The sequence below is a fragment of the Perkinsus marinus genome (assembly GCF_000006405.1).
Source record: "Perkinsus marinus ATCC 50983 genomic scaffold scf_1104296939758, whole genome shotgun sequence".
In the NCBI taxonomy this organism is placed as follows: Eukaryota; Perkinsozoa; order Perkinsida; family Perkinsidae; genus Perkinsus; species Perkinsus marinus.
In genome coordinates this window covers 508,097-519,923 of record NW_003213081.1, presented here as the reverse complement: position 1 = coordinate 519,923, position 11,827 = coordinate 508,097, and the positions used below count along the sequence as shown (strand labels likewise).

At 48.0% G+C, this 11,827-nt stretch overlaps 1 protein-coding gene across 1 annotated transcript; it reads left to right on the top strand.

Moving 5' to 3' along the window:
* The first annotated feature begins 7,794 nt into the window (after positions 1–7,794).
* On the top strand, positions 7,795–9,114 carry Pmar_PMAR029344 (hypothetical protein). The gene has a single exon (XM_002782431.1). The coding sequence runs from the start codon at positions 7,853–7,855 to the stop codon at positions 8,714–8,716; it is 864 nt and encodes a 287-aa protein (XP_002782477.1). The 5' UTR covers positions 7,795–7,852; the 3' UTR covers positions 8,717–9,114.
* The last annotated feature ends 2,713 nt before the right edge of the window (positions 9,115–11,827 follow it).

Here is an 11,827-nt window from a genome sequence, read left to right as displayed (position 1 = left end):
ATTCCGAATCATACTCACGCCGTGAGTATCTCCATTTTTCCACGTTATTTTGCCTTGATTCGTACCGGGGGTCCGGACCCCCGGTACCAAACCCTGATTCTGATTCTCGACCTTGATTCACGACTTCAGCGCGCGCCACGGTAAACCTCCTCTGCTGCTTGCGATGGCTTAGGTGCTTAGAATGACCGTGCCGGGGGATAGAACCTCGGCTTTGATCAAGTGAAAGTGTATCCTTGACCAGTTGAGCTGTGAGATTATACAATATAAGACAGTGCAAGGAGGTATAGCTATACTATAGCGCACGTAGTGCATACAGGGTATCAGTATAACCCTGCCCGGGAATAGAACCCCTGTTTCGAGCACGTGGATGCACACCCTTAACCAGTTCAGCTATGGGATCACACGATACATAACGGTGGATGGAGGTTTAGCGCACGTAGTACATGCAACCACACGGTGTGAATTACGCATTCCTTAATTCAATCAATTATTCATAAAGACAATAAATGCCCTTCATCGATCCTCTTGAGGGATTGTCGGATTCCGAGTGAACATATTGAAAAGTTTGAAGTACGGATGTGTACACGTGCGACAAAAGATCTTCTTTCACAATTTTGTCATTGTTATAGCGGAACGGGAAATGCTCATGAATTTGGGGCGAATTTACCAGGTTCTACCCTCGCAAAGTGACATTTTCCTCCTTTCTTGAAAATGTCACTTTCGGATGTGGGGCGTCATTCAGCTTTACAGCTTTACTCCTCGGAAACCCCGATGGCGAATCTGCACTTTACTGGCACTTCAGCGTTGGGGCCTCCGGGAATCGCTCCCATCTCACAGCCATGCGTAGCAACCAGTCTAGCACTACCGTACAATCGTAAAATGTAGCTTGGCGCAAGTTGTGTACGCGTATGAACGAAACGCTCGTGCAAATGCAAGAAAACGAGAGAGAAGTGCCGGGAACGGGGTTCGACCCAAGGATCAGCGTTGCGGGATAAGATGTGCATGTGGCGAGCCCTGTAGCCCTACAACGAGACATGTTTCGGATGGGTAATTAGGTTTTCTTCTCGGCGGTTTTACTGAGCCCGCATTATGGTTCTAGTGAGCCCGCCACGCCGTAGCGACTATATTCTTCGTCTTGTCAAAAATGTCTGATCCAATCTCTGATTCCCTGATTCTCGAAAATACTCAGATTTAATGGAATCACCCGAAAAATCAGCCTCATGAGCAAGGCATATTGAGTAAGAGTATTAATCAGCCAAAAAATCAACTTTAGATTCGCGAATCAGCTCGGAGATTCACATATCATCGCGATGATCCTGATTTCTCGCTCCAGAGTAAAAAATCACCGAATCAGGGGTTAATACTCACCATCTGATTTTTTCATCTGAGTAAATACTCTGACTCACCTGTTGCATCAGGATCCGCATACGGCCCCTGATCGGACCGAAGTTGGAAACGTTCAGTCCGTGCGCGCCGAATCGATGAGCAAATTAAAGAAGTGTGGTATCAATAAGAGTAGATCTGAAAATGTATCGCATAATCAATGTGAAAATTGCTATGAAGATGCGATGTGATAAAACTAACCTTTATAGACTGTGATAGCGACAGCTTGTTCCCTAACGTTGTTCTCGCAAACTAACACACATTCTTCATATTTTTTTCGGGCAACTTCTAAAATTTAATATTCCTCTCTATTTAGTAGTGTTTGAGACAGAAATTTCAGCAAGGCTTTTTTATATTAGGGTTCCAATAGACAGATTCCAAACTTTGGAATCCAAAGCTCAGGATTAACCGGAGCTAGTATGTGACCAGCAAACAACTCCTAGGGCTGATCCTGAGCGTGTTCGGAAAAGTTTAGGATCGATCATATGACATGTCCCAGGACCGCACGGTCGAGGTGGAGTAAATGATGTTTACGCAGTAGACAAGATTTGACTGTTTTGAAGACGTGGAAGCTGTCTTATCTGGCGAACTGAGTCGAGGCCTAAGCGATCAGACTTCTTCACCTGGCCGCCGCCGCTCTACTCGCTTGAGTTGGTCTTCGGCAGGCTAACACCAGAGATTCCAACGGCTAACCAGAGCAACTCGAGGTTCAGGCCCTGAACTTCAGGGCCTTGATGGTTCCTGTTTCGGGCTGCCCTCCTAGCTTCTGGCTTCGCCGAAGCCGCTTCGGTGCATCCAGTGGATGCACTAAAGGATGTGGATGGCATCCATTCCTTGGGTACTTCTCTCCTGGCTCGACCTTCTGCTGGCTTCTGTTATCAGCACTTGTTCTCGGTGGTATCATTATTTTACACCCCACATCATGGGTGAGCTTCTCAGATTCCGGAAAATGGGACAGGGTTAGATGTGTGTGTGTCGCAAAGACTGTTTCTCTTCGCGCACTGCGGAAGATTCTCAATGACCGTTACGGTGAGGATACGGACTGACTTTGAGCTTTCAATTGAAACGTTCCTTATCAAACAAGCAATACATGATTAGATCATCACGTTTCTCTGCTCTCAAGGAGCTGGATGAGACCTTCGATCGACTTCTTCTCGTTCAAACGACCTCTGTCCCAAGAGTTTCGCCATTGCAAACTGAGCGTGCTACGACGGGATCTAATCACACTAATTAATTAAATAGAAAGCGCCCATAGCGGGGACACACGCAATACATACCAAAAGAGGGAGGGCCTCGACTCATTGCTGACGAGTCTCTCTCCCAAACGTAAAAGAAACAAGACGGCTTCAAGTCATAGCTGACAAGGCTCTCTCCCTAATAGTCACTAAACGACGGCTTGTCACAGGCGATTGAAGGCCTTGCGGCACTTCAAATCTGTAATCATCCTACTCCGAGCTTTCAAAGTGAGTTCTTTCACCTGGGTCTGCGGTTGTGAACTTTATTTTCAGCCCACCCTCCGGCATGGGTGGAGGGCCTCCACCCATGCCACGTTAATGTCGATATGCGAGTCAACGTTTAGCTCGACGACTCGCGATCATCTCACTTGAGGTTCCCACAGTACAGGCTTATAGACATCACGGTGCTGCAAGCTGTGGTGATGTCATCACCACACATCTTGCAGCCCTGTCCGGGACTGAATGTCGGTCTACAACCTCAATCGAGATGGTCTCAGCCGGAGACTCTCCGGTCCTCCGACCCGGAGGCTACGAGCGGTTTACAAATCCTGCGAGTTGCACTTTGGTGGCTTGGTCTGGCTTTCTGCTGCGCTCAGGCGAATTCCGCCGGAATTATTCCGAAGCTGCAAGAAGAATGCGGCATTTTCACCGAACAAGAATTCGACAATGTTGAATCAACATCTCTGAATAGAATGATACGGGTCACATTCAGGAACTTTTGCTGAATGTGACCCACTCGCAGCAAGTCGTGCTGCTAGCTAGAGCTAGTAGTAACTCGCCTCAGGCGAGTTACTACAGGCGAGTCGCCTGTAGTTCATATTATGAATTTCATAATCGTAGGTATAAAGTTTCATATTTCTAACTTCGAAATTCGAAGTAGATGGAGTTCCAAGTGGTGCAGGCATGTGGTTAGACGGAGATGTAGAGGGAGTTAAGCCTGTTGGATCACGAGAGAAAGCACAGCGATCAAGAGTATATAATCTCGTTCCAGATCTAGGTAGCATCCGGTGCGGCTTGTAACACGATTTGATCGTGTTACAAGCCGTGTTACCATATTCATATGCTACCCTCGCTGAACCTCCATTGCAGCCACTGAAAGACGCCGAGCCGCAGTGAGTGTCAGTGACACTGAGTGACAGTAAGAACACACGAAAGATGGATTCCCGACAACCCACCCTCTGACAAACAAACCGTAGTCGACTCACTAATTGCCGCATAGCTGACTGCAGTCGACTATCTGTTGAGCTGAGAATGGGATGACTCTGGGAATCCCAGTCTGTATCGTGAAACGGCTTTCCAGCACAATTAAATGGGAGCAGCCAATGCATCGAGCGAAGGAAAGGCTTGTCTGGCAAGCGCGAGTGAGATGTCGCGCCGAATTCGATGTCGCGCCGCAAGCGCGATATTCGATCAAACAAGAGACTTACCAGCGACAACCATTGCGTAGCAGCTACCACAACGTGGTGTTTGATCCCGCACTGGCCCCAACGCACCAAAAGCCTCCCAATCGACCGACGCAGGAAGAGCCTTCAGGTTATCTTTCAGGTCTGGGAAGGTTATGCTCTGCATGAAGTGATAAGAGAGAAGCCTCGTTGAGCCATTGATATCCGAGAATGATCGTTCCTCCTCGGATTCAAGATCCGGAACGCACGTTAGCACTTTATTGAATACTTCACGTGGTATATCAGCATGCTCATTGAGGCCGATCTAGTAAGAATCTTACTGTAAGATATATCCCCTGAATTACGCATAATGGTCCGCATCGTCGGTGTAGGCTACACCGTGTAGCTTGCTCACCGTTGGCTTTCAAATCCTTTATCTCTCTCAAGCTATGCATGAACGCAGCCTTGGCAACCTCGTACTGTTCCTTCGAATCATACTTCTTGTTGTACCTACGAGATCGGAATACAGCACGTGCTGCGTCGTTGTACGCCAACTAACGCTATCAATGTGACGGTGCATCTCACATTCTTATGAACTCCTGGAAGGCTTGCTCGATGTCATCAGCTCCAGTCACCTGGCTGGATTCTCTGACCATATCCTGAGCCACGGTAACGAGATTTAAGGATCCCTAGTGCGAACCGCATATGAGTTAAAAGAAGATCTATTGAGGGGGTACGTAGAACGGAATGTGCTAGAAGTTCCACCGTGGAACCCTTAAATGTCTCATGTTATACCGCGGATTACCAGGCCCGCTACCAGAGAAGCAAGCATGCCGTGAGTAACGACATTGCCGTCTGTAGCATGCATGCTGTCTGCTGCGTCCGTGTACTGTGACTTGCCCTTATAGCGCTGGCCTCTTCTATCGTGTTATGAGCTCAGTTATCATCCATTAGGTAAATGCCGAACGGCACTTCTGAGTGGCGTTAGCCAGGCAAGGGCTCGTTCAATCCTTACATGGAGTTATGCAAGGAAGCTTTCTGAGAGATCCTCACGATCTGAGCTCGTGCACGACTAATTCGAAATGAATTCGGGATGGTGCTCAACATCCTCTCGTCCTGGGCACTCCCCCTCCGCGTAGATCCATACCACGTAACATGGCCCACGTTCAGCCGCCTAAAGCTTCCGACTACGAAGCGCAGGCCGCGATGAACTTCAAGGGGATGAGTCAAGCATGGAACTATTGGAAATGGTTCGTACCGCCTCTTGAATGTTCACGCCACCAGCTCTCACGTTTGGCTGCTGAGCAACCGTTTCTCACGTTGGTTGCACTAACATTACACGCTCAATGGAGATCCTAGCGGTGCCCGAATCTGTTCGCAGTCTCAGTAAGAGGCTCGACAGTAGTTGACTCACCCAACTTGGTAGGATTGGCCCGGTCAATTTGGCCGGGTTCTGCTAATATTGAGGAGCCGTCTAACTCGTATGCTAGGAGAACGTCGATTGCAACTGCCAGATGATAGGATAGTGCTGAAGGAATCCTTCCGAGGAACACTGTTCATCATTGCAAAGGATAAACAGTATTCAGTTTGATCATTCGCTGGTGTTACTCTCACGGGTGGTGGCGATTTGCCCAACATCTATACTATGTTCTCCCCAAGTAGAGTGATGGTCCATACTATGTCCTCTTTCCCTATATATATCTATATGAGTGCCTTACTGAACCTCCAGCGTAACCTCTGAAAGACGCTGAGTCGCGGCGACAGTAAGGAGTTCTTACTAAGAACACGCGAAAGATTCCCTAGCGACAACCCACCCTGGGACGGAAGAATCGTCATCGACTCACCTATTGCCATATGGTTGACTACAGTCGACTATCTGTTGATCTGAGAGTGGGACGACATTAGGAATCCGATTCGGTAATACAGACTCTGTATCTTGAAACAGCTTTCCAGCACAACTGAATGGAAGAAGGCAACGAGCGAAGACAAGCACGAGTTCGGGCACCAGGTATGCTAGGTGCACGACTGGTGGGAAATAGCCATCCTCTGGAACATAGGAATCGCGCACCTCAATCCACACTCGTGTGGATTGAAGTGTGCGTTCGAGTTGGGAATACGAAAACAGCAGACAATTGACCAGCCCACTCTGAAGCGACGAATACCACAAAACGGAAGGAAGACTTCAAATTTGTAAGTTCCCTAGAAAAAGATGCAACGACCGCTGCGAGGTTCTATACGTTGCCGCGGTTCCCCATTGTTGAGCTCGATGTCATACTGCTCTCAAATGAGCTAGAGAAAGTTTTGGTTCTGGAACTGACAGGAAGAACGCAGGCCCGATGAACGACAGAGAGAAAAAAAGGGTAATGCCTTAGCACATGTTATGCAGCGCAGTAAACTCAGCATGAGCACGTGGAATGTACGACGATTGTTCGACTATGGAGCATTCTAAGCTCCAACAATTATGAAGACCGGTGCGAGAAGTTGTGAGATAGAGAACACAATGAGAAAATTGCTGGCATGGGACTGCCATGATGATCTGAACGTTTGTTCATCTCATCGCACGTACCACCGGGGAGTATAAGGCACGCAAGGCATGTCGGACATGCCATGTCCAAGCCGAAGGTTGGGAGCTTCATTGACTTCGAGCACAGACAGAGCCCTTCACCGAGTCGGGGAGAAGGGGGATCAACTGACGACGGGAAAGGATACCGCACGGGCCTGCATAGGATATGCGGCGAACTCGGGGACAAGATATGCGCGGTTCGAACTATAGCATAGTTTAAACCACGCACAGTTACTGAGCGACGCCGCTAGGCGTCCCGGTAACGCCTAGTAGGCGTGATTACGGTATGACTCGGAACTTCAACATATGCCATGATGGTATCAGCGCGCGCCCCGGGCGGGGACCCCTGAAAGAGCGCGCCCAAACCTTTAACGCAATCACGCGGGTGCGACCTGCCTACTGAATAGGGCTGCAAATGAAGGAGCTAAGTCTAAATGAGCCGTGGAAATTGGCTGATTATCCGGGTACACATGGAACTCTACGCTAATGGGTGTCCTCTCAAGTATGGTTGAAACTGAAATTCTGTGACCAGAGATTGGTCTTGAAATGTTCGAATTCACGTGGGGCTGCTTGAATATTGCGCGCGCTGAATTATCATAAGAGCAGTTTTACGGGAGATAGGAGATTGGTTCGACGAATCGGGTTCTGAGATCTTCGCCTTTTAGTGCCACATTATGCATGGGCATGACGTGTTCCATGGTTTATGCGAAACCACGCTCTGGTGTAACGAATTTTAGATTTTTGTATCCAACTGGTGTCTTTAGTTGCACAGGCTCCATTTACCAGGGTGTTCTCTTTTGGCGTTTTCAAAGTGATCTTGCAATGTTGCTGCAATTGGCACTGCTATACTATAGCGAGTCTGTAGTTGCCTATAGCGTACTATAAGCGAGTCGTAAGCTGATCAGTCGATTCGAATATCCATGTGAGTGCCACGGACTGCGTGAATTAAGTATCCGCACAAGATACCCCACAATGTATACCCACAACTTGCCCGAAGCACAGGTCATTCTGGCGGCCGAATGAGCACGCTTGGGCTTGGGCCAGTATAGGATATAGCCAGGTTCGAAGTAATTCCTGGATTGTATGTCGTCTGTTTGCATAAACCCACACGCCCTCGGCCGCATGAGACTCAGTCCACCCGAACGCGTTTTGTGACAGACCTTCGTGCGCTGCGCACGGTGCGCACAATCCTCCGCAGACTTTATAATTTTGAGCAATCATTTCGGTATACTGCAAATTGTACGCCGATTTCTGACGATCGAGATTTCATTTTTTCTCACTCTAAAGTTATGAATAATACTACCGGGGTCAGACAGGACTGCAAGGATGATTTCCAACAATTGAAGACCTTCAAGGCCACAACAATTCCCAACATCATCCTCATTCTGATAACAATGATGACTTTTGTTGGCGCTGATGCATTCACGGTTGACGATATCACCGGCAAGTCGACCCATAGCGCTGAGCGACGTTCTCTCCGTATGCCGGTGGTGAAGGAGGTTCCCGATAATTGCTTGCCACCTCACCAAAGGAGGGACTATTGTGTGTTCATCCTCGAGGATTCTAATCAAGTCAATGGTGGCACTTTGCTTGCCTCCAATAAGTCTGGTGACTTGAGAACGGTCGACTTCGAGCTTGGAGTGTTGCTCGGGTCGGACAAGAGCCCGATCGATGTGGGTATTTGGGTCTCTGGTACGAGTACCTGGGAATTCAATATACCAGGTGACATATCGGTTGTAGCTCAGCTCACTGTACCGACCCTTTCGAAGCACGGCGGGCATGATGTTGGTGAGTTGAAGAAAATCGACTTTCCAATGTCCCTGGAAACCTGGGTAACTGTCCCTCACTTCGGTATGGTGCAAGCAAAGGGGCAGGACAGTGGTACGGCGTATGTGCATACGAACACATCCAAAAATGGAACGCATGAGCTCACGGCGAACATCCTAGCGAGTAACGTCAACGGTCCACTGAGCTCGAGCATAAGGGTTCTTGTCGAAAATATTTACAATCAAGAGAGACAAGCATGGGAGTTCACAACCGTTATTTCATTGGGTTTCGACGTGCTTATAGATCATTTACAGATCTCCTACTTGAATACCATTCTCCTCCTTCATGTTCTAATGCCATTCAAGTTTCCTTCTCGTTCCGAATAGTCAAGTATCGTTACCATCACTATTCTATATTCATTTTGGTAGTCTTGATTCTTGGGCATATGAGGGGCGCCTATCGTTCTCGTTGCTCATCAACAGTCACGGTTGTCGAGGGAAAAATCCAGCGTGACGCTCCTGGTATCCATTTTTTTATCTTTGAAGCTTTTTATTGTTGAGCAAAGGATGGTTGATTACAGCAGACTACACCATGTTTGCCAGCTCCATTGTAGAGCGGCTCACTTTTCGTTGCGCATGCGTGCTTGTGTACGCGTACTCATGCTCATCAGATCGATCTCGCTATGGCCGGATGGCCCCTTTTTACGACGATTCAAGTTCTTAGGATGAGGGTTAAGTTTATGGAAGAGATCATGAAACTAAGTAGTTGTTCTTTTGGGTCCAGATGGCACTTCCGAGTAGTGTTAGTCAACGAGGGGCTCCCGCTAAACCCACAATTATGAGGTCGATATTTATGTTTTGATAATTTCGCACACCACAAGAACTCTCAATTAAATCAGAATCCCCGACTAATTCCATCACTATATAGCCTGCAAAGATACCAAACCAGTAGAGAGAGTGGTGTTGGATCGCACAAGAGTCAATCGGCAATCCCGTCGAGACGCGGGGGGGAGGTTGAAGGGTCAAATCCGAAACGGGAAAATCATGTTCGCCTCCAGAACTTTCAAACTTCCCATGAAACTTTAAGTGCGTGAGAAATTTAATACAAGTTTCAATTCTGAGCCTTCGAATTCGACTTGCAACTTCGTCTAGTTGAAACTTTCGACCTGCGAGTTTGGAGGTGGCAGAGGCCAAAAACCACAACTCGGAACCCGTACACTGGGTCGGTGATCCGTGGCTCTCGGCAACTGTAAGGTGAGTGACCCCTCGAGGGCCTCGAGTCGAGGCTGGTCTTCTGACGCAGACCAGACCAGGGGCGAATATCTACCTCAAGCTAGACATTGTTTGGAGAGAAATCCTCGGACCATGAACCGAGCTAACTCGTGACTGTCAGTCAGTGTCATCAGTCTGACTGATCCGGTTCTAGGAGCAGTTGTCTGCTTTGGAGGATTTAATTCATCTTCCCAGGGCAGATCTCGCGGGCTACTATAAACCAGTTCTGAGTTTCAAAATCGATTCCAGATTTGATCTTGAAAAATCATGTTCAGAGGACCGATTCTGGAATCGTTTCCGAAAACGTTCCCAGAATCACCTTGGATTGTGTTCAAAAATGCTTCTGCGCGTTTCTGCAATCGTTTCCAGAACCGCAGATTTCAGAACTACTCCGATCGGTTTTGAAAATTTTGTAGGTCGTGACATTCCCAACGTCACGCGCCACCAAATTGCGAATAAGATGAATTGCAAATTCTGCGAAGAGTCTTGTCATATACGATTACTCCGCTCCGACCGTCGTGGTGGAGCTCGTAGCCTACGAGTCGTAGCCCAACATAGTCACCTCGATCAAAATCGGGCCGGGTTTTATCATATTTATTCTTCGCCTTCCTACAATGTACAATTGCTCTTCGGCTCGGAACTACCGTAGCTCGTCATAAACCCATCCACATATTCTCAGCATATCAGGTTTTTCGACTCGTGTACAGCCACCACAACGAGTATCATGGGGTTGTGGTAAGGCTGCCTTACTAAGGCATCATAACAGATGCCATCTGTCAGATGGGCCCATCTGTTATGATGCCTCCCTGGTAGTGTATGAATGCGGGAGCCAAAGCATTTATGCTGGCCAGCACAGGTCCGGTTGCCAGTGGCAAATTGCCACACTCGCTAGCATGACTGCTTCCTCTTCTTCTGGCGGTACTTCAGTGATCTGTCCAGGCTGAGAAAATTCAGAGAAGCTCGAACGGTTCGTGGCCGAATTGTGGTTGCAAGGTTGCTAGGTCCACATCTCGGTGGATGAAGCAGTGCCACTGCAGTGGAAGCAACTGTCACAATGGCACTGTGCTCGAGTCTGAGAGATAAATGACAGTGTGCTAGCTAGGTCCACTCACGCAGCCTACGTGACGAAAGAACTTGAATGACCTACATTGCTCCACAACTATATCTGCGATCAGTATGATCGGTCACTCATTCTTCGTCTGTCAACGAGGACACAATTAACGGGACACATTCGATATTGCTCAATGAGTTCGTTGGTGAGCTCACGACCATCATAACCTACTCGAAAGACTCCCAATGTCCGGCTCATACTGCGGCACATGAAATGGTCAATAGGGCAGTGCCGAGCCATGCACGTCATTGACGTGCATGACGTCACAGAGTATGACTCATCATCAAAATGCCAAGCTACAGTGATGATGCAATATAAGGATTCAATCAATATCAGACAGCATACGGCGGACCTTGCGCTGCACGGCAGCCTCCAGGCTTTGCTCAATAGATTTTTGCTCAATCGTCGATCCAGGCATCTCTGAGCTTTCAGACAAACTCAGTCGGTTCTCTGCATCACGCTCGTTCTTCAGGAATGACACTCCTTTCCGTAGATTGTTGATTCTTCAACCATTGTCACGTTGTTCTGCAGTACTCTGGTATCTACGCGCGATCTTTGAGCAAGGAATCGATCTTCTCCTGTCGCCTTTGAACCTATCTAAATTCAAGATCGTATGGGAATGAGTCATCAGTCGGTTGGCCTAGGTGACCTGCAATAGGCGTCTGTTCAAGTTCTCTTCTCTCGAATCCATTTGCCTCTCCAAATCCTCATAATGTTTCCTGAAGGGATGATGTAAAGCGCCCAGCTAACTTATGCATTCCAGCCTGACCACTAAGGACGATTTTATCGTCTTTCTCACTACTCAGGTGCGCCTCGTATCTGATAAATTATTACTCGATGATGGAAAGTCCGCTCTGTCCACTCGACCCTTACTATCGCTCGAATGTGCCGACTCTCTCATCTGTTTTTCTCTCGACTGCCCTGCAACATACGAGTAATTAAAACTCACATTCAATCGATTCGACGTAGGAGTATAACAAAAATATCAAGCATGTGATATAAAGGCATCAGGCCTGCGTCACGTGCTAAAGATTCCGGGTTCAATTACCAGAGTCTTCGCCTTCTCACTTCTGGTGCCACCAGACTGGTGGGTCACCGCCTCCGAGGCGGTGACT